Genomic DNA, 24,277 nt, shown 5'->3' with positions numbered 1-24,277 from the left:
GAATTCCAGTGGAATTCCAAAGCAGCACAAATATAGGTCAGTATTCCAACCTCCTTTTGATCTTAGTTAAATTACAAATACACTTTACTGGGGAGCCTGGGTGGCTCAGCGAGTTAAAGCCTCTGCCTTCGGCCCAGGTCATGATCCCAGCATCCTGGGATCAGGCCCCACACTGCACCGGGGCTGTCTGCTCAGCAGGGACCCTGCTTCCCCACCTCTCTCTCTGCCTGACTCTGCCTACTTGTGATCTCCTCTGTCAAATAAATAAAAATAAAATCTTAAAAAAAAAAAATACACTTTACTACTTAAGCAGACTGGAAACAATGCTTCCATCTCTGATTCTAATAAAACAGTATAATATTTATTTGTCCTAGGGGTCCCTGGATGGCTCAGTGGGTTAAAGCCTCTGCCTTCGGTTGAGGTCATGATCCCAGGTCCTGGGGTCGAGCCCCGCCTTTGGGCTCTCTGCTTAGCGGGGAGCCTACTTCCTCCTCTCTCTCTGCCTGTCTGTCAAATAAATAAATAAAATCTTTAAAACTATATATATTTATTTGTCCTAGAAAAACCAATTTCCAAAAATAATGGTGCTTATTAACCAAATGCCATATGGAATATGAATTTCCCTAAAGCCAATATAGGCACCACGGTATAAAAAATAGAGCATGTGCTTTGCCAACACATCTTTCATTTGAATCTAGCCCATCACATACTGCCTGTTTGATCTAAGGTATTAGGTTAGAGTAACATCACAGGTTTGTTATCCTCTTCTGGTCTAATGTTACAATAAATACGCAAAGTTCCTTCTCATAAAGGACTTCTTGTATACTGACACATAGCAAGACAGGAATAAAATGCATTTTTTTTTTTTAATCTGGGGGAGAGGGGCATAAGTAGTACTTGTAAATAGAATGCTGGTTATGTCGACTTATTCTAGCAATAATAAAGAGAGATGTTAAAAACCTATGATTATGCATTTGGCTCTTTCTTCTTTCACCCACAATTGTCACTCACACAACTTCTCAAGAAAATGTCTTATTTTCATAAGCAGGAGCCCTCTCTTGAATGACAAATCCTAAAATCTGAGGAGTGCTATCTCAGGTAAAAAGGCTGACTCTGCAGCTACTACTCTGCTCCTTGGTTGTTGATGCTATTGCTCCACAGGTCATCATTAGCAACAGAGGCTGAATGAAGTTCCTGTCTGCAGTAATGACTGAGCACAAAGCACTGTTAATCTGCCAGTATTCCTTCTATGTGTAAAGGAGGAAACTCTTCTCTGGCGTCAGTCTCAGCTCCTGTTACTGCTAACTCCCCAAAGTTATAAAAATCTCAAATTAGGGGCGCCTGGGTGGCTCAGTGGATTAAGCCGCTGCCTTCAGCTCAGGTCATGATCTCAGTGTCCTGGGATCGGAGCCCCGCATCGCATAGGGCTTTCTGCTCAGCGGGGAGCCTGCTTCCCCCTCTGTCTCTGCCTGCCTCTCTGCCTACTTGTGATCTCTCTCTCTCTGTCAAATAAAATAAGTAAAATCTTTAAAAAAAAAAAAAAATCTCAAATTATATATACATCCTTCATTTTCTCCCTCTCTCCAATTCCCACCTACATATACACACATACCCCATCACCCAAATCAAAACAAACATTTTAATGTCGATGTCTAGAATTAGCCTCAAGACCAACTCCATGTTCAGTAATTCTCTAAAAGGACTCAGAAGACTTAGCATAAAGTGTTCACAGCTAAGACTCATTACAAGGGAAGGATACAAGGCAAAGCAAGTAAGAAGAAAGGTATATGGAGCAAAATCTGGGGGACACCAAGTACAAGCTAAGAGTTCTCGCCCAGTGAGGCCACACATACTTAATTCCTCCAGCAATGAATTGTGGTAACACTTGTGGAAAGCTATTTACCAGGGAGAGTCATTAGAAATTCATTGCCCAGGGTTTTTATGGGGAGCTGGTCACCCAGATACCCTCTGCCTAGCATGTAGCCAAATTCCAGACTCCCAGAAAGTATAAACCGTATCATTTATACAAACACTCTAAGAACAGTAAGACATTCTTATCATTTAAGGACAAGTCATATCAATGCAGGAACTGTTTACCAGCCACGACTTTAGCCAAGCGCCAACTTACAAACAGCCTTCCTAAGGACAGCAGTCTCCAGTCGGCTACATTAACTATTTTCTGTACATTGACAATCCTAAATGGCCAAACTGATCTTAACTTTTCTTGCAGCTCTCTGGTAAGGCTGGAACCCAGACAGACTTTAGTTGCGGTTCCATCTCTACAACCATTGCTGTTGCAGCAGCATTAGCAATAAATTTGAAAGAGGGAGAAATCGGAGCCTCTGTGTTTGTTGCCTCCACTACAATCAGAGACTGGACACAGTGTTGTAGAGTTAAATGTGTTAAAACAGCATAGGCCTATGGAATCTCTCTCTGGATTTAAGTTCTGACTCCACTACTTTCTAAATGAAGGATAAATTATTTGCTCTCTCTGCTCCTGTTCCCATGTCTGAGATGAGGAAAATAAAAACACCTTCCTCATAGTGCTGTGATGATTACACACAAAAATCCACATAAAGGACTTAGTAGCTATTATTATTTAGAAGGAAGATTCCCTCCCACTTTGCCTATTGTTCTCTCAGAGGTTAACTGACAATTAGAATGACCAGGGTTTTATACCTATGGTCACATTACTTTTGCAACAGCTAAAGTACTAAAATCTATCATCAATTTAGAGAAGTTGGACTTTATAATAAATGGTATCTGGAAAACTGGATAGCCATTTGGAAAAAGATCAAGTTGACCCCATATCTCTCACACACACACACCATACACCAGCATAAACTCTGAATGAATAAAAATCTAAATATGAAAAATAATCACACTATTACTTTTTTCAAAAGATTCTACCCATTTATTTGACAGAGAGAGCACAAATAGGGGGAGCAGCAGATGGAGGGAGAGGGAGAAACAGGCTCCCCGCTGAGCAGGGAGCCCAATGCAGGACTCAAGCCCAGGACCCTGGGATTATGACCGGAGCCGAAGGCAGCCACTTAACCGACTGAGCCACCCAGGGACACCTATCACACCAGTATTTAAAACAAAACAAAACAAAACCCGTGAATGAATTCTTTTTTAAGTCTTGAATAGGGAGAGCCCAGTATCATGATTCAAAATCCAGTTACACTAAAAATAAGCAAACACCAAGTTTGTACACTAATACATAAAATTCAAATCAAAAGACTCCACAGGGCCGAAAGAAAGCTTCATAAGCAGATCAAATGACACAGGGAGTACATATGTACAATTCAGGTAGACAAAGGATTTATCTCTCTAATTTACAAAGAGTTTCTAAGTTGAAAAGAAAGACTGACTGAGCTAAAAGAAAAGTAAAGGACGAGAACCAACACCCAAAAGAAAGGGGAATACAACCACCCTTAAAGATATATAAATATGCTCTACCTCACTCACTCATATATTAAAAAACAAAACATTAGGGGTGCCTGGGTGGCTCAGTCATTAAGCATCTGCCTTGGGCTCAGGTCATGATCCCAGGGTCCTGGGATAGAGCCCTGCATTGGGTTCCCTGCTTTGCAGGAAGCCTGCCTGCTTCTCCCTCTCCCTCTGTTGCTCCCCTTCTTGTGTTCCCTCTCTCGCTGTGTCTCTCTCTGTCAAATAAATAAATAAAATCTTTAAAAAAAAAAAAACCTTAAACCGAGATAAAATTTCTCACCAAGAAGACAGGCAAAAATCCAAAAGTTCAACAGCATAATCTCACCAAGAACAGAGTCATGCAACAGAGTCATAATCTCACCAAGAACAGAGTCACAGTACTATCGCAATGGAGTTTCTGGTATTATTTACCTGCAACATATTTAAAATTTTATATAGCAATCCCATGTCAAGACTCTATTTCACAGATACACCTGCATATACAGGAAATATCTATAAAGATTATTCATTAGGAACTGTTCATTATAGCACAGTACTGTAAATAACTTAAGAGTCCACCAATAGAGGACCTAATGAATTAAATTCTATATCCACAAAATATTCTGCAGCTGTTAAAAAAACTAGAATGGGATGCCTAGCTGGTTTAGTACATAGAACACGTGACTCTTGATCTCAGGATTTTGAGTTCAAGCCCCACAATGAGTGTAGAGATTACTTAAATAAATAAAATCTTCTTTAAAAAATTAGAAAGGGGGTGGGGCGCCTGTGTGGCTCAGTGGGTTAAGCCTCTGCCTTCCGCTCAGGTCATGATCTCAGGTTCCTGGTATCGAGCCCCGCATCGGGCTCTCTGCTCAGCAGAGGGCCTGCTCCCCCCCCCCTCTCTGCTTGCCTCTCTGCCTACTTGTGATCTCTTTCTCTCTCTCTGTCAAATAAATAAATAAAATCTTAAAAAAAAAAATTAGAAAGGGGGAAACTCTGAGGAAAATTCCCTCTGCTTTGTTGAGAAAATTAAAGTGAAGAGCAGTGTATATAAATATGCTGCCTTCTGTACTGGAAGAGGAAGAAAAAAATATGTATACTTGCCTTTACTTGCATAAACGGTATCAGAAAAGTAAATGAAAAGCTAATAAAATTATTACCATTGGGGGAAAGACTAGAAGGGCAACACTGCACATGAGACTTCTCCTATATACATATGACTGAACTTATTTTTTGTTGAACTACCTCTGTTCTCTTAACTTTTATTTATGAATTTTTACTTTCATCAAATACATGCCCTATATCAACTATTATAAAGAAGTTTATATGATAAAGCAAATCCCTCCACCCAATCCTAATCTTTAAACAGTTCTCAGACTTTCTAATGGTTGTCCCTATAACCCTAGATAATATGGTTACACCACTACATCTGAGTTATCAACTTTAAAAATAAACCAACTTAGGGACGCCTGGGTGGCTCAGTTGGTTGGATGACTGCCTTCGGCTCAGGGCGTGATCCTGGAGTCCCAGGATCGAGTCCCACATCGGGCTCCCAGCTCCATGGGGAGTCTGCTTTGCTCTCTTGACCTTCTCCCCTCTCATGCTCTCTCTCACTGTCTCTCTCTCTCAAATAAATAAATAAATAAATCTAAAAAAAAAAAAAATAAAAAAAATAAACCAACTTAGGGTGCATGGGTGGCTCAGTCAGTTCAGCATCTGCCTTGGGCTCAGGTCATGATCTCAGGGTCTTGGGATCAAGCCCTGCATCGTAATGGCTTCCTGCCCAGCAGGGAATCTGCTCCTCTCTCTCTCTCTCTCTCTCTCTCTCTCTCTCTCCCCCCTCTGCCCCTCCCCACTGTTTGTTCTCTGTCTCTCAAATTAAGTCTTTAAAAAAATAAAAATTTAAAAATTTAAAACACCAACTCTAATATGAAAACGTAAAAATTTATCTCTTATTAAACTTTTTTATTTTCTTGCCCTCTTAATGTTTGAAATATATGCTATTAATTTTAATTCTTAAATGTTACCTTTAAATCTTAAATACTACACTTCGTAATTTTATTGTTTATTTTGTCAATCTGACCACCTCTTACTTCTCCATTTTGAAAGACAAAACTGTTAGGAAAAGTAATCTGTGCTCTCCTTCCCTGCCTCTGCCAGCTTCACTTTTATTTTTTATCCTTATAGTTGTTACATTCTTCCCTGCAACAAGAGAATGGTAGGCTTCCTTCACTCATGTCCTGTCCACAGTTTGACTCAAAGCTAAAACCTCGGGGCACCTGGGTGGCTCAGTGGGTTAAAGCCTCTGCCTTCCGCTCAGGTCATGATCTCAGGGTCCTGGGATGGAGCCCCACATCGGGCTCTCTGTTCAGCAGGGAGCCTGCTTCCCCCTCTCTCTGCCTGCCTCTCTGCCTACTTGTGATCTCTGTCTGTCAAATAAATAAATAAAATCTTTAAAAAAAAGAAAAAGAAAAAAAAAGTTGAGTCCTAAAGAAAATGAGAAGTATGTATAATCCAAAATTAAAATTCTGGGTCATCATCATGATGATGAAATATAATAGGGAAAAAAGATAATCAACAGTTGAGTTGAAATGTTAATACATGCCTCTTACAAACTAATAGAACAAACATATAAAATATGTCCATAAAAAAACAAATAAAATCAATAACTTGAATTAATAGATACAATGACTACAGAAACAGACATCCAACTAAGAAAACACACTTACCAAAAAAGATACTGTGTCAGGTGGGCAAACTTTATCTGTAAAGGGCCAAATATTAAGTATTTAAGGCTTTGCTGGACATATGGTCTCTGCCACAACTATACAAAAGCAACCAGACAATATGAAAACAAATAAGCATGACTGTCTTCCATAAAACGTCACTTATAGACCCTGAGACTCAAATCTCATTTAATTTTCACTTATCACAAGATACAGTATTTTTTTTTAAACTATTTGCAAGGGTAAAAGCCATTTTAGCATTTAAGCTTAACAGATGGCAGTGAACTCTATTTAGCCCTTGGGTCATAGTTTGCCAATTCCTGCATTAGTTCCTAAAAGAAAGATCTCAATATAATCTAAAAGAATACACTGGACAGAGACTCTACAATAAAAATAGAAACAATAACAAAAGAGTAGCTAATGTCTGGAAACTAAAATTTTAACACCAGTGAACAACCCTGAGTTAAAAAGGACCTTTTTTTTTTTAATTATAAGAAAACTGTAAAAATACTTGATATAATGAAATGAAAACACAAACTTGTGGTTTCCAAATTTAATTCCTTAAGATAAATTTACAGTTGAAACAGGAAATTAAAAAATTAGTGGGTTAAATATCCAATTCAAAGAAGTTAGGAAAGGAGCGAGAGAACAAACCCAAACAAACATGAAAGAAGAAAAAATTTTAAAGAACAGAAAACCATGAAATCAAGAACTAAAAAATCTCTTAAAGATTCATAAAAACCAAAAATTGGTTCTTTTAAAACAATACCTGGGCCTCTGGCATAACAGATCAAGGACAAAAGAAACAATTCAGAACAAAAAAAGAATAAATGAAGGCTACAGAGATTAAAAATTAACATGAGTATTATAAACTACAGAATAAACTTATGAAATAATCAAATGAATACATTCCTAGAAAAATATAAAATTCCAAAATTAGTGTGAGAGGAAACAACTTGAATTAAACCATATGAGTTAAAGATGCTGAATCAATAAATAAAGACTTCCCATCTTCTACTCCCAACCCAGGCCCAGATGGCTTTGCAATTTAGATCAACCAAACTTTCAAGGGAAAAACAATAAATTTACAGTGGAAAACCTAGCAAATGCAACCTTAACCAAGTATCAAAATTAACACTACAAGTAAGAACAAATCAACATCATTTGCCTTCTGATAAAATACACTCAGAAAAAACATCATTTCTGGGGTATTCCTGCCAAAAACACACAACCTAAATTGAGACACAAAGGAATGGATTAAATTCAAAGTGAGGGACACCCTACACAATAAAGCAAGAACTGACATAACTACAAAGAAATAAAAAATCTGTAATTATGGATGGAAATGCCAATTCTCTCCTCCTTCAGTACTTAACAGAACAAAAAGAAAATCAGTAAGTATATCAGAAAACTTGAATTTTTTTTCAAGATTTTATTGATTTGACACAGAGAGAGAGAGAGAGATAGCCAGAGAGGGAATACAAGCTGAGGAGTGGGAGAGGGAGAAGCAGGCTTCCCGCCAAGCAGGGAGCCTAACACAGGGATCAATCCCAGGATCCTGGGATCACGACCTGAGCGGAAGGCAGATATTTAACGACCAAGTTACCCAGGAGCCCCTTGAATTTTCTTTGTTTTAAAGTAATCTATACACCTAACGTGGGGCTCAAACACACAGCCTCCAAGATCAAAAGTTGGACGCTCTACTAACTGAGCCAACCAGGCACCCAAAAGACTTGAATTTTCAAACAGCTTGTTTTATTGACATTTATAAGGCAATACACTTAACAAAAGTAGACTATCCACTCTTTTCAAATGTATATAGACCACTCATACATACCATATGCATGACATTAAAACAAATTCCAAGAAATGTAGAAAGACTGAATGATACAAAGTAACCTTAAAAAAAGAGTAACATAAAAAAAAAAGAGTAACATGAAGATATCTGGAAAAACCTAAAATATTTACAAATTAAACCACACACTTAGAAACAACCATGGGTCACAGGAGAAATCACAAAAGAAAATATTTTAAACTGAGTGAAAGTAAAAACCCAGTATAACAGGGGTGTCTGGGTGGCTCAGTTGGTTAAGCATCCAACTCTCAGCTTTCGCTCAGGTTGTGATCTCATGGGTTGTGAGATCCAGCCCTGTCTCTAGCTCCTAGCTCAGCTGGGAGTCTGCTTGGAGATTCCTTCCCTTTGCATCTCCCCCATACTTGCACACACCAGTATATGAAAATCTGTGGGATACAGCTAAAGAAATTTAAAATCTGAATTAACACAGGATCTATTTTTTAAAACCTGAGTTCATAATTAAAAACTTTACCACAAATAGCTATCTTGAATTTTATCAAAGATTTAAGGAACAAATAATACTAATCTTATACAAACACTTTATGAAAAGGAAAACTTTCTAACTCATGTCAGTTTTGGTCACTTAGTATTTTCTGTCTTTTGAGGAATTTGTACATTTCATTTAAGTTACGTATCTCCTACTTTCTTGCAGTTTTATTTACTCTCAATAAAAATGAAAACAATAAATCAAACTTTTGGGATGTGGCTAAAGCTGTGTTTACAGGAAAATTTATAGCATTAAAATGATTACATTAAAAATATATCAAGTAAAAAAATATATCGAGTGAAAATACCATGTGTTGGTGAGAATTATAATAGTAACTCTCAACCACTGTCAATCAGTACTGGAACTATCATAAAGCTGAACATGTATATTATCCCTACACCACTCTGTATTCTCTTATGGAGTAGTAGGCAAACCTTTAAGATGATCCCCACTGTCTAGAATTCACATCCAGTATAACACCGTACCCTTCAGTGTAGGCTACACCTAGTGACATACCTCTAAGAACAGAATACTTTCGCAAAAATGATAGGCTGCCCCTCTCAGATTAGTTCGAAAAACTGACTTCTTCTTAACTCTTATTCTGTCTATTGGTTACTTGGGAGAAACAAGTTGCTGAAGCAAGCTCCACTATGGAGAGACCTACACAGTGAGGAAATGAGGCCAGCCTTTAGCCAACAACAAATGAGGAAGTGAGGCCCTCAGGTCAACAGCTCTGGAGGAACAGACTCTGGCCAATCATGACCGAGGCTGGAAGCAGATTTTTCCACAGAAGATGACTGCAGCATCTACCAACACTTTGATAACACTCTTGTGTAAGTGCCCCAAAGTCAGAGGACTCAGCTAAGCCACACCTAGATTCCTGACCCACAGAAAATGTAAGAGAATAAATTTTAATAACAGAGTGAAAGTGATGAAATAGAAAAATCAAACAAGAGAAAATAAATGAAACCAAAAATTGCCTTCTGAAAAAGATCAGTCATACTGAAAACCTCTAGCTAGACCAATTAGCAAAAAAAGAAAAAAAACATGAATTACTGATAACAGAAATGAAAAGATGAAAATCATTACAGATCCTAGAGATTAACAAGATAAGGAAATATTAACAATTTTATGCACATATATTCAACAATTTAGCTGCAATATACAAATACCTTGAACAATCCAAATCCAACATTCATTCATGTTAATAAAAAACAGCAAACAATGAACAGAAAGCAATTTTTTTTCAGAAAGCAATTTTTTAAAGGTTTTTACTTATTTATTTGAAAGAGAGAGAAACAGAATGAGAGAGAGAGAGAGAGCATGAGAAGGGGGAGGGTCAGAGTGAGAAGCAGACTCCCTACCAAGCAGGGAGCCCTATGCGGGACACAATCCTAGGACTCCAGGATCATGACCCAACCCGAAGATAATGGCTCAACCAACTGAGCCACCCAAGCACCCAGAAAGCAATTTTTTTTTTTTTTAAACAAAGCTACAATCTTTTTTTTTTTTTTTTAGATTATTTATTTATTTGACAGAGATCACAAGCAGGCAGAGAAGCAGGCAGGGAGAGAGGGAAGCAGGCCCCCTCCTGAGCAAAGAGCCCAATGCAGGGCTCGATCCCAGGACCCTGAGATCATGACCTGAGCCAAAGGCAGAGGCTTAACCCACTGAGCCACCAGGCGCCCCAGAAAGCAATGTTTTAACAGGAGCAAGGCATCTAAGAAAAACCTACAGCTAACGAAGATGTACTGCTTTCCCTTATGAGCATGAAGAAGAGAAGCATGTTGTCACCTCTACTTAGCATTACACTGGAGGTCTTAAATTTTAGATTAAGGCAAGAAAAAAAATCATGCAGATTGGAAAGGAAGAAATAAAACTATATTTACAGATGACATGATCATGTACATAAAAAAATCCTAAGCAATTAAAAAAATACAATAACAAAAAGTGCAAAGTATTTCTGTATACTGACAAGAACACAACTTACAATAAAAAGGAAAAAGGAATATATTTAAAATACACATGTAGGGGCGCCTGGGTGGCTCAGTGGGTTAAAGCCTCTGTCTTCAGTTCAGGTCATGATCTGAGGGTCCTGGAATTGAGCTCTGCATTGGGCTCTCTGCTCAGCAGGGAGCCTGCTTCCTCCTCTCTCTCTGCCTGCCTCTCTGCCTACTGTCATCTCTCTCTGTGTCAAATAAATAAATAAAATCTTTAAAATATATATATGTGTATATATATATACATGTAAACCTGTTTATTTCAGGTTTACATAGGTTAAAATATACATGTAAACCTGTTTATTTCAGTAAACACCGAATATATATATATACACACACACACACACATATATAATGTACATATACAGGTTAAATATATATTTTATATATATTTACATAAATATATAAACAATATATATGGGTTATATATGTATAAAAATAATATATACACAGATTAAAATATACATCTAAACCTGTTTATTTCAGTAAACACTGAAAACTACAAAGCAGCACTAAAAGAAATTACAGAAGACCTAAAAATTTGATATACTCTATTCCCCAAATTACAAAACTCACTATGGTTGAAACATCAATTTCTCCGTAATTGACCCATATAGTCTATGCAACCCAACTCATTATCCTAGCTTCTAGACAGAAACTAATGAGCTAATTGTAAACTTTCAAGGAAAATACAAATGACTTAGTATAACTAAAACAATATTGATAAAGAATAACAAAGCTGGAGGACCTACACTAGATCTTGATCTTAAGGCACAGTATAAATCCACTGTTTTCAAAACAGGGTGATATTAACATAATAAATAGATAATGGATAAAAATTCATTGTGCATAAATAGACACTAATGTTGAGCTGATTTTCAAATAATGGTACCCAAACAATTCATTACAGAAAGGAAAACCTTTTTAACAAAAGGGGCAGAACTAACTTGATAACCTATGGAAACAAGTCAATCTGCACTTCTAAGACACACAAAAACATTCCGAGATTCACCTCAGACCTAACCTTTTAAAAAGTTCAAAGTAGAGGCTTCTTAAAACAAAGAGTATCTTTCTACCTTTGGGATAAGCAGAGTTCTTAGACAAGAACAAAAAGCCATAACCAAAACATGGAAAAGAAGTTTATCAAAATTAAATAGACTTTGAGGAGCTTATAAACGTAACTAGAATAGAGAAATCAGTAAAAAACTATTTAAAATAAGTATAATGTGCTGAGAGATAAATGAAATCAAAACCAGGGAAGGTAAAAAAATGGAATGAAGAAAATAAAAACAAAGAACAAGTGAATGAACAGTGTTACAAAGAAAACCACAGGCCCAAAATGGCATCACTTAAGACAAATCATGAAATCTGGACTTAATCCCTAACCTACTAGCAGTTTCAACCTCCCCCAGAATTGTCTCAACAATTGTCTCTGCTGAGCAGAGAGCCCGATACGGGACTCGATCCCAGGACTCTGAGATCATGACCTGAGCCGAAGGCAGCGGCTTAACCCACTTAGCCACCCAGGCGCCCATTCAGGAATTTTCTGATCAGCATCAATAAAGTAATCTGTCATAGAGCACTCTCAATCCCCCAGAGGAAGATGAGGTAATCTGCACAATAAGACCCCTGTAAAAGAAGGTGATCTTACCTAAACAATTCTTTCTTTTCTTTCACTAATAACTTCTTGCCCCACCTTCCTTCCTTTAAAAACCTATGTTGTACAACACTTTGAAGCTCCCCTCTTATTAGCTGGGATGGTACCTGATTCATGAATCACTTAAGAAATCCAATTAGATCTTCAAATTTAACTAGACTGACTTTGTTGTTGTTGTTGTTGTTGTTTTAAGATTTTATTCACTTATTTGACAGACGGAGATCACAAGTAGGCAGAGAGAGATCACAAGTAGGCAGAGGCTTAACCCAATGAGCCACCCAGGCGCCCCTGATTTTGTTTTTTAACAATAGAAAACAATTAATGGATAAGGTAGGTATTAATACAACTAATTCATCTCCTGAAGTGTGAATGGTCTATATACAATTAAAAGATAGACTGCCAGACAAGATTTAAAGAACCCCTTACTAGGGGCACCTGGGTGGCTTTTGTCTGCTTTCGGCTCAGCTCAGGATCCCAGGGTCCTGAGATCTAGCCCTGCATCAGCTCCCTGCTCAACAAGGAACCTGCTTCTTCCTCTCCCTCTGCCCCCTCCACCAACATACTCCAGCTTGCTCTCATTCGCTCTTCCTCTACCTTGTTGTATTCTTTCAAATAAATAAATAAAAGCTTTTTTAAAAAAACAATCCTGGGATGCCTCATTGTGCAGTCAGTTGAGCATCTGCCTTCAGCTCAGGTCATGAGCCCTGGGGTCCTGGAATTGAGTCCCATGTTGGTGGGGGCGGGGCGGGCGTCCATGCTCAGCGGGAAGCCTGCTTCTCCCTCTGCCTGCTGCTCCCTCTACTTGTGAGTGCTCTTTCTCTCTCTCTTGCTCTCTGACAAATAAATAAAATCCTTTAAATAAATAAAATCCTAAAATAGTTTTTAAAAAACAGTCTTACTATATGCTATCTACAGGAACCCACCTTTTTTTTTTTTCCAATTTTTCATCTAATTATTTATTTAAGTAACCTATACACCCAATGCAGAGCTGGAACTCACAATCCTGAGATTAATCAAGAGTCACAGGCTCTTCCGAATGAGCCTGCCAGGCACCACAGCAAGAAATCTATTTTTTTTTTTTTAAGATCTTATTATTTATTTGGCAGACAGAGATCACAGGTAGGCAGAGAGGCAGGCAGAGACAGAGAGGGGGAAGCAGGCTCCCTGCTGAGCAGGGAGCCCAATGTGGGACTCGATCACAGGACCCTGAGATCATGACCTGAGCAGAAGGCAGTGGCTTAACCCACTGAGCCACCCAGGCACCCCAAGAAATCTATTTTTAAAAAATAGGTAGGGAAGCATGAGTGGCTCAGTCAGTTAGTGTCTGCCTTCAGCTCAGGTCATAATTTCAAGGTCCTGGTCCACAATAGCCAAACTAAGGAAAGAGCCTAGATGTGTCCATCAACACATGAATGGATAAACAAGATATGGTGTATGTACGTACACACACACACACACACACACACACACACAGAGGAATATTATGCAGCCATCAAAAATGAAATCTTGCCATTTGCAAGGATGCAGATGGAACTAGAGAGTATTATGCTAAGCGAAATAAGTCAATCACAGAAAGAGAGTTATCATATGATCTCACCAATATGAGAAATTTGAGAAACGAGATGGAGGATCATAGGGGAAGGGAGGGAAAATGAAACAAGATGAAACCAGAGAGGGAGACAAAATGTAAAAGACTCTTAATCTCAGGAAAAAAACTGAGAGTTGCTGGAGTGGAGCGGAGTGGGAGGGATGGGGTGTCTGGGTGATAGACACTGGAAAGGGTATGTGCTATAGTGAGTGCTGTGAATTGTGTTAAGACTGATGAATCACGGACCTGTACAACTGAAATAAATAATACATTATATGTTAAAAAAAATAATAATAATTTCAGGTTCCTGGCTGGGATCAAGACCTGTGTGGGGCTCGCTGCTCAATGGAAAGTCAGCTTCCCCTTCTGCCCCTCCCTACTGTTCATATGCTCTCTTTCCTCTCTCTCTCTCTCTCTCTCTCTCAATTAAAATCTTTAAAAAATTAAAAATTAAAGTTAAAAAAATTTTTAAGTAGGTAAAAGGGGCACCTGTTTAAGCACCCAACTCTGTTTTGGCTCAGGTCATGATCTTAGGGTCCTGAGATCAAGCCCCACATGCTCTGTGTTCAGAGCTAGTCTGCTTAAGACTCTCCCTCAGCTCCTCTCCCCATGTCCTCTCTTCCTCCTCCCTCTCTCTTCCTAAAAATAAATAAATCTTTTCTTTTTTAATATTTTATTTAGTTGCGAGAGAGCATGGGGCAGGGGACAGAGGCAGAGGGAGAAGCAGACTCCCTGGTAAACAGGGAGCCCAAAGTAAGGCTCAATCCCAGGACCACAGGACCACGACCCAAGCTGAAGGCAGCCACTCAACCGACTGAACCACCCAGGCGCCCCAATAAACAAATCTTTAAAAAAAAAAAAAAAACAGACATTCACAAAGATATGTGAATGGCTAAAAACACACTAATGGGTAGAAATATGCAAAAAGGTAAGTGCCACCACCAGTTATGAGGTCAGTGTAAATTAAAACTATAATGAGATACCGTTAGCAATTCTGGTTAAACCCACTAGAATGGATAAAAGTGAAGACTGGCAAAATGCACATGTAAACAAGGATGTGGGCAACCTAAACTCTAATACAAAGCTAGTTAAGAGTATAAAGTGATACAACATTTAAAAGAAAATAGTTTGACAGTCTCTTAAAAATTTAAATATATACATTATCTAATTTTATTCCTAGGTATGGTGTAGAATGAAACATACATCTACTCAAAGACATAAACAAATGATTATAGCAGCTTTATTCAGAATAGCCCAAATCTAAAAAGAACCCAAACATCTACCAACATGAGAACAGATTTTTTTTTTTAATTTTATTTATTTATTTGACAGAGAAAGAGAGAGGAGAGAGATTACAAGTAGGCAGAGAGGGAGGGAGAAGCAGGCTCCCCGCCAAGCAGAGACCCCAATGCAGGGCTCGATCCCAGGACCCTGTGATCGCAACCTGAGCCAAAGGCAGACGCTTCACGCACTGAGCCACCAGGCGCCCCAAGAACAGATTTTTAAATACTGTAATATGTTCACATAATGGAATATTCTCAGAAATAAAAATAATCAACCACTGATACATGCAACATGGCTGAAGCTAAAAATCATTTTGCTGAGGGGCGCTTGGCTGGCTCAGTCCGTCGGTTGAGGGACCAGCTGAGCAACCGACTCTTGGTTTTAGCTCAGATGGTGATCTCAGGGAGAGGAGATGGGGCAGAGACCATGCAGAGTCTGCTAAGGACTCTTTCTCTGGTTCCTTCTGCCCATCCCCCCCAATAAATAAATCTATAAACAAACAAATAATCATTTTTCTGAGTAAGAGAAGTCAGACATCAAAGAGCTGTGTATATGATGTGTAAATATTTTATTCCATTTAAGTTCAGAAACAGGAAAAAATAATCTACAATGATAGAAATCAGAACAGTTGCCTAGAATGAGTCTGGAAAAAGACAACAAAGAATATTTTACAGTGATATTCTAGTGCCTTGACTGGGGAGGAGGAAACAGGTGGATACATTTGTTAAAATTCATTGCACTGTGTACCCTTGAGTACACACTGTGTACCCTTGCACTGTGTCCCCTCCACTCTATGTAAATTACAGCCCAATTTAAAAAAAAATTCCAGCAAAGGCCTTCCATATTTTGTCCAGCTCAAGCACAGCAGCAGGCAAGCATTTTCTAAAAAGGGCCAGAAAGTAAATATTTTAGGCTTCGTGGTCATATGATCACTGCTTCAACTATTCAATTCTACCATTCTATTGTGAAAGTCACCAGACAATATGGAATTAGCATGGCTCTGTTCCAACAAAATTATTTACAAAACAGGTGGCAAGCTGGATTTGGTCCACAGCCTGGAGTTTGCTAAGCTCTGGTCAAGCAAATAAAAAATGAATCTTCAAAATTAATTTAAATTTGTTATATTGCTCTCTCCTTTATACAGACAGGGCGGTAATTATTAGAAGCCAATTTTAGTTCACTAAACGTGAGTTTTTCTATACTCATCTAATCATTTAAAATAGGAAGACTACTCAGAAAACATATGGAGTATCATCATTTTAAAAAGATCATGTTTTAGGGGAGCGGGTGCCTGTCGGATAAGTGGCCAATTCTTGATTTCGACTCAGGTCATGATCTCTCCATCCTGAGACTGAGCAGCATCAGCCTCCCACCTCAGCAGAGAGTCTGCTCCTCTCCCTCCTCCTCTGGTCTCCCCCTTCCCCAGCTCAAGAGAGAGAGAGAGAGAAGAAGTAGAGAGAGAATGAGCGGGGGAAGAGGGAGAGGGAGAAGCAGACTCACTGCTGAGTGGGGAGCCCAACAGGGAGTTCAATCTCAGAACCCTGAGACCATGACCTGAGTGAGCCAAAGTCAGACTCAATGTCCTGAGACACCCAGGTGCCCAAAAATCATTTGCTTTAATAACGATTATAGTACTTGGAAAATAACCAAAAATATGGGAAATACTTGAGTTTCAGATAAACTAGTTAGTAAATAAAATATAAGCTGGAAATTTAAAATATACTTAGGTACACACACAAAAAGCTGTGTTACCCACAATGCTGACAGTCTGATTTATCCAGTATAATAAAAAAAAATTTTTTTAAGATTTTATTTATTCATTCTTGAGAAACAGAGAGGCAGAGGCAGAGGGAGAAACAGGCTCCCTGTTTCAGGGAGCCCAGTGCAGAACTCGATCCCAGGACCCTGGGATTAAGACCCAAGCTAAAGGCAGATCCTTTAACCAACTGAGCCACCCAGACACTCTGGTATAATAAAGTTCTTGATATATTTTCATTATCAGTCATCTCTAAAAATAATGCAGCTTTCTTCCCCTAAAATAAAGGATTTCATATTTAAGGATATTTTTAATTCTTTAAAAATGAAATGCATATTTTTCTGAATCCGGGAAAGCAGCTTATGAACCATAACCTGAAATCCACTTTTGCCACTGGCTGAAACTATTTGTTGTATTGTCATATTCAGATAACAAACAGAGAAAGGTAACGGACATTCATTTTTTTTTTTTTAAAGTAACTGACATTCTTAAAGGACTTATTTAAATTTGCTTATTTTGGTTTATACAATCTAGATGAATTATGAGCCTTATCAGCCTATTACCTGGTAACTAAACTCCCTGGATGGGATCCAAGAAAGAAGGAGAACAATCTTAAGAAAAATCTTCTATATAATGAGTAATTTACTGCCATTTCCAATATTTAAGTCTATAAAAATATAGAATGCCTAGTGAAACAACTAAGTCAGCTGATCTCTTCAGAGCAGGATATGATCTTTGTTTTCAAAGTGCTTGCTACTGAACAGGTAGTCAGAAATCAAAATCATGTATTCAAACCTGGTTGCCATGTCTAATCTTTTTCTTTTATTTATCGTTAAGATATATTTTCCCCCATAATAAAAAAGCCATAATATCCCTTCAAGCATAATTTCTCTACTCAAAAATGGTTAAGTTTTTTAAATGTCTCGTGTATTCATTTGTGCCAGATAAACTTTAGAAACGCAAATCACATTTCAGCTAAAACCAAACAACATTCACTTTTTTTTTTTTTTTTGAAGATTTACTTATTTATTTGAGAGAGAGAGAGACAGAGACAGAGTGAGAGAGCATGACAGGGGAGGTCAGAGGAAAAAGGAGACTCCCCATAGAGCTGGGAGCCTGATGTGGGACTCGATCCCAGGACTCTGGCATCATGACCTGAGCTGAAGGCAGTCACTTAACCAACTGAGCCACCTAGGCACCCCAACATTCACTTTAGATATCCTTTCCCTCACAGGTACCTATAGAGTCACCAAAAGTGGTCCTAGATATGAGCCTGCAGTTTCTAATCTCTTAGTGTCATTCCCAAAAGAGAAAGTAACTTACGTATCTGTGAAAAAAAAAGAAGAAAAGCATATCTCACTAAAGAGGTTCCTTCATTTATTTTCAATTCATAAAATATGTTCAAAGTTTGCCAAAGCAAGCTAACTCCACCCAACCTCAAAAGACAGTATAAGCAGTAGTTCCCTATTATGTTAATCTTAAGAATCCTATTGTTAATTTCATATGCTATTATGCTTATTTTTTATGGTATTTTAAGAATAAGAGCACCGCCACCAGATCCAGTAACTGCAAATGTGGAAGTGCTGAAATTGCTAGCGAGAAGAGATGAGGAAAACAGAAAGTGGTGAAACAACCTTATACAAAATACATATAATATAAACACAAATCATTTATTTTTGTTTTCTGTAGTAATCCAAACCATAAGTGGCCTCTAGAACTAGATTCTTAACTCGGGTACATCAAATATCAAATTGCTAAAGGAAACCTTAACACACCCGTTTATATTTTAAAAAGCCTCATACTGGTGAATATTGTTTACTTGATTTATATTTTAGAACTCAATAAATGAGAAGACTGATAAAACTAATGTGACTTAGCTTAGAAGAGTTATTACTGTAAAATATTAATTATCCAGATCTCCTGTTCACTTTCTAGACAGAACCCTTATTACTGACAGCTAGTTATATTTAAAAAAAAAAAAAAAAAAAAAAAAGTCAGGTTTTGGAACCAGGAAGACATGGGTTTGAACTCTGGTGCATAACACCTTGAAAACAAACTCTCTGCACCTATTTTTACATCTCTAAAATGGGAATTTATTGGGGTGCCTGGATGGCTCAGTTGTTAAGCATCTGCCTTCAGCTCAGGCCATGATCCCAGGGTCCTGGGATAGAGTCCCACATCAGACTCCCTGCTCAGCAGAAAGCCTGCTTCTCCCTCTCCCACTCCCCCTACTCGTGTTCCCTCTCTCGCTGTGTCTCTCTGTCAAATAAGTAAAATCTTTAAAATAAAATAAAATGGGAATTTATTAATACCTACCTTGAAAAACTATCATAATTAGTGAAATATGTGTAAAGCAGCTTACACATACTAGGAATTGAAGAAACTTTAGCTGCTATTACTATTTTATTACTCATAAATACAACCAAGAGAAAATAGAAGAACAAACATGATAGGGAAATACAGTCTAGACTACATCTAACTCGTGAAACAAAACAAAATCAAATAAATGAACTCTGATAATTCAAGTAAAAACTTTGTAAAAAGTAAAAGTAAAGTATTTTGTAAGAAAGTAAAAGTAACTTTGGGCTAACTTTCATTTTAGTCATACAAGATAATGTTGTATGTAAAATCCAAAATCTATATAATTATGTAAAATCCAAAATCTGCTACAGGTCCACTTATTTTGGGGCTAAATAAAAATGAAAGATTACTATCACATAGTAAAACATAATTTTATAAACAGATGAAATGATTATCACCACTGGGGGAAAAAAAATGCCAAAACAAAGATTTTAAAAAGCTTATGAAAGGATAGTAAAAGAGTCCTACCTTTAAACCGACTGCTATAAGATCTGTAACAACACTGTATGGAAAAAGTAAAAAGAGAAAATGGGAAACAAAGTTAGAGAACAAGTTTTTCAAAGACAGAGATAATAAGATTAAGGAAAAAAAGGAAAAGCATTATAATAATAAAAATAAGAATGTGATGAATTGTGAAATGTTAATACAAAGGAAAGTGATGGGACAGTCTAGCAACAGCAGAGTATAAAGCAAAGCTTCAACCACAATTTAAGAAATAAAAAGTAAATCCAATTCTTTTAGCATTTATTAAAATACAGCTGCTTCAATAAAATGACTAACATGTGTTTATCTATTTACCTCTATTTAACAAATCCAAATCAAAACTTAAAATTGCCAAAGTTCATTCTTTTAAATCACTGGTCTGAATTACCGTGTTTTAAAATTTTAAATAAAACAAAACTAGTTGAGTGGCTTTTACAGAAATAGAAGGTATCTTGCAAATTTCCATCTACCACCCAAAACAGCTCACCAAAATACAACTAAGATAGTCTCTCAGAACTAAAATAAATGCAAATATTAAATTTCAGACATGAAAATTTTCAAGATCTGCTTTTTCTTTTCTTTTCTTTTTTTCAAGATCTGCTTTTTTAAAAAACTCTACCACATCAAAACTGTGTTTAAGTATAAATTATCTCAGGAGGAAATGAACACGTACACACACACACACACACACACACGACAGTTGGGATTTAAGGAAGAACTAGAAAGATACATTGACTGGTGGTTTGATATTTCTTTTTGAACTATCCAAAATAATGAAAAAGGACCTTTTCAGGCTGTGGGAAAATGCAGAAAGTTAATTAGCCTCCAAAAAGCAAATAGTCACTGGGTTCAAAACCACATCCCTTAACCCCAAGGTGTAAAAACTCCTATAAAGTTCTCCAAACAGAAATCCATCTTTTCTCACACCAAAACAATCTCCAATTATAGTCTGCCTTCATATCTCCTAAAAGAAAGCTCTAACTAAATTCTATATATTGTTAATATCCTATAATGCCATTACTTAATAAAAGTAAAAAAAAATTATGAATCTGGATTGTTTAATGATGCAAATTTGTTTTAAACAATAACCATGTAAAAAAATAAACAATAACCATGTCGATTTTTAATTTTTTCTTATAGACTCTGGAAACTTGCAATTCATTTGTCTGAAATTTAAATGTGACAAATAACAGTGCATAGAAAATAAGACTGTATAGGTCCTGAACTTAATTTCCAGAATGTCTTACTGCCCCACGTATACAAACCAAAAAACTCATTCCTAGTTTTAAAGCCACATATAGGGTGAAGAGTTATTAAACTATCCAAAAGAGTAAGTTTGCACTTCTCAGTTACCCAAGAGTTTAATAGCCAAGATGCGTAAGTGGAGTCTTTTGTCATCACTATCACACTATCAATTTTCCAATACAAAAAAGCCAGCCTGCTTCCATGGCTCAAGTCAAACTGTCTAACGACAACGCACTACACACAGTGAGACGCTAATTTCACAATCTTTCTGAACTGAAATGTTGGCATAATCACACAAATTAAAGCAGCAAAACTTTGCACACATATAAAGTGTAACTGAAGCAGGTGATGTGAAATGAGTTCTCAATAATGTCCTCAGAAAAGTTTCAATTAACAATGAATACAGCTTCAATTAAATTAAAACAAAATATAGAACATCACAACCATCAGTGAAATCTAAAACCGCACTCCAAAATCTGCAGCAGAGTGCAATCAGCATTCAAATGAGTTAATCCAAATATCATACAGACTTAACGTTATGAAAGTAGATAAAAGAAGTCTAACGAAGGCAAAAAATGTTGGAAGATTCCATTGTCTTTACACAGCATGGCAACAGTCATCAACTCTATGGTAACATGTACAAGGCTTTTACTGTTTACGCAAGTACAACCAGGGGGGTTACAGATATGTTGTCCTCAAAAGCAAGTAAAAGGCCAAACAAAAACTCAAATATATAATGAGAATGAATAGTGGATTTGCAAGCTCTAACAGAGCCGGAGATATTTTTTAAATCTTGATATGCACATGCTACAATTAATACACGAAGATCCTAATCTAGTCGTTTCTTTGAATATTGAATTATCTATCAGGTTCCACGCCATATCCCTGGGTTCTCAGCGAAATTTTTCTATCCGTGAATCCAGAATATTTTTATTTTGGCCACGGACCTCATTCACTTTCAGAACGTCTGAACGCTCCCGAAAATTGCAGAAATTCACGAAGTTTCTTTTGGGGGTATTTGGGGGTTGCGGTCCACGATCCCCAGGTCCAGACGCCCGGTATACTGAGGTCTTAGCACAGCTCACAGCCCAGGTCCGGATACCTCGGCGGGTTCCCCCGCACGTCGACACACCGCGGGGGGCCCTGGCTTCGGGACCAGGTCGCCGCCCAGACGTGCCCCGACGCGTGCACTCGCCGTCTGCCTCTCCGCGGCCACTCGCCTCCCCACCAGGGGAAGCGCCAACGCTCGCCCTACCTCACCGGTAAACAGCAACTCCCTAAGCGGGAGGACGCCCGCCCCGAGCGCCGCCTCCGCCTCCCCCAGCGTAGCGCACCATTTTCTGAGAGGAAGTGTCGGCAGGCCCGGCCGGGCTCCCCGGACTCTGCGCGCGGAGGGCGGACCCCGGCACCCGGCGGCTGCACCCGGCTTTCCTCCGCTTCCGGGTGTGAGGATGTGAAGGGGCGGACATTACGGGGGCGCCCCAGCCAGGGGAGAAGAGGGGGCGGCGGACCGCCCCTCCGCGATTCCGGGCGCCCGGAAGCCCCGCCGTCGGACTCGGCCGGGGTCGCTCCCCCGGCCGCCGGCGCCGCGCCCGGCTCCCCGGCCGTGGCGCGTCCGGCCGAGAGCCGAAAGGAAGCGGGGCAATCGCAGCCCCGCACAACCGCTGCGCCTTCGAGTACTTACCCATCCATGGCCCAGACGGACGAGCGCACGGTGCGGGGACTGACGGGTTCACCGCGAGCGGAGGGCGGAGGCGGCGGCAGCCGGGTGGCTCCGGGGACGGGCAAGCGGCGCCTCTCCGGAGCCCCGCCGGCTAGGAGGTGGAGGAGAGTGGGAAACAGGGGCGGAGACCAGGGACGCTCCCGCCACAGCCGCGCCCCCGCCTTCCCCACCCCGCAAGCGCGTCCCCGCCTCGCCTCGCCCCGCCCCCTAGGGTCGACGCCCTCCCTCTGCCCCGCCCCCAGCCGGCCTCCCGCTCGGCTCCAGGGCGCCCTCTTCCTGCCGTCGCCCTAAGACTCCGCCTCCCGGCCTCTCTCCCCAGCGCGTGCTCGCGCTTCGCCCCCGCTTCCCTCCTGCGTTCACGGGAGCGCGCTCCTTGTGCTTCCCGCTCTGTCGCCCCGCCCGCCCACCCGCTGGCCCCGCCGGCTTTCCGGCAGCTCTGCCTCGGGCTGCTGGGCTGGGATACCTCCGTCTCCCCGTGGGAAGAGCGTTGGAGACCCGTCTCTGGAATGTAGGTAGGACTGTCTCGCCGGAACCCGAAAACCGCGGTGGATTGGTGGCGGCGGTGGCTGGACCCCAAGCACGGAGGCCCGGTGGGGGCCGTGGTCTTCGAAGCCCCGGGCCCTGCAACCCGGGGAAGCCCCGGCTCGGGATGCGGGCTGCCACGAACTCCCGCCAGTACGAGACCCGCGGGTCGTCCGCCGGGTCCTGGGAGCCGACTGCTGAGACTCGCTCCCGCCCGATAGGTGTGGTTGAGATTTAAATGAATGAAAGAGACTGCCCGAACTTGAGAACCTCTCAGTTGTGAACAGTTTTAGTCTCTGAGTGCTTTTCGACCCTACAGTCTGGGTTTGAATTTATATGAAACATGCGTTGCACAATACGGAATGGTCACTATGTTGCCAGCATTTTACACAGTTTTTCATATGCCTCCATGTAAAGAAACAAACAAATCGTATGAAGGAGTGATTATTCCCCTTTTTTCAGATGAAAATGTAGACACTAATAGAGTGATGACAGTGATTCACTAATACAGAGATTACGGTTCACAGCCACTAGAGCCCCTTCCTCTCCTCTGAGCAAAATTATGTATATATAATTAGTGGCAACTCGCTTGTTTGCCCTTTTGTATTCTGTCTAGTTCTGAAATTCCGTGATTTTTCAATTCACAGATCATAAAACTTAAGCCACTAAACGCTGTCCTCGACCAAATACCTGACTGGGAAGAGAGGTATTTCCAGCCACCACATTTGCGAAGCGAATAACAAGACGTTTCAGTCATCATCTATCCTTGCTAATGTATCCTGCTTTTAAATAAGTAGGCGCTACTAAAACGACTTAAACTGTTTATTCATCCATCATTAAGTCATTATTTATTGTTTACTATGTGCCAAGCACTGCAGGGATAACCCAAAAAATCAGGTTCCAGCATTCATGGTTGAATGGATTCCTCGATGGCTCTATCATTTATTGGCAAAAAGAAAACCAATTTTCAGACAGCTCATTTCTTGGGGACCCTATTTTTAAAGAACTGTATCTAACTTCAGTCCGTCTTTACAAAAGATGAAATATATTTTGTATGTTAAGTCTAAGTATTAAGTTGCAGTTGTAAACATTGCCACCCCACATTGCCAGATGGATGTTAAAAATATGAGCAAGTTCTTGATGCAGTCTTTATATTGT

General features: G+C 39.5%; 1 protein-coding gene across 5 annotated transcripts in view; it reads right to left on the bottom strand.

Moving 5' to 3' along the window:
* PTBP3 (polypyrimidine tract binding protein 3) overlaps positions 1-22,715 on the bottom strand; it is a 117,067-nt gene extending 94,352 nt beyond the window's left edge. For 2 of the 5 annotated variants that reach the window (XM_044265132.1, XM_044265131.1), the window contains exons 1-2: positions 22,559-22,715; positions 19,615-19,648 (exon numbers count right to left, since the gene is read on the bottom strand). In XM_044265132.1, the coding sequence (XP_044121067.1) occupies positions 19,615-19,648; positions 22,559-22,566 (42 nt within the window). In that variant the 5' untranslated portion in view covers positions 22,567-22,715. Of the gene's footprint in view, positions 1-19,614; positions 19,649-22,558 lie in introns of those variants that run through there. The other 3 variants (XM_044265127.1, XM_044265128.1, XM_044265129.1) reach the window with 2 other exon arrangements.
* Positions 22,716-24,277: the final 1,562 nt, after the last annotated feature.

This window comes from Neovison vison, chromosome 9 (assembly GCF_020171115.1).
Source record: "Neovison vison isolate M4711 chromosome 9, ASM_NN_V1, whole genome shotgun sequence".
NCBI lineage: Eukaryota > Metazoa > Chordata > Mammalia > Carnivora > Mustelidae > Neogale > Neogale vison.
Note: the sequence above shows the minus strand (reverse complement) of the source record. Positions and strands in the feature narration are given on the sequence as shown.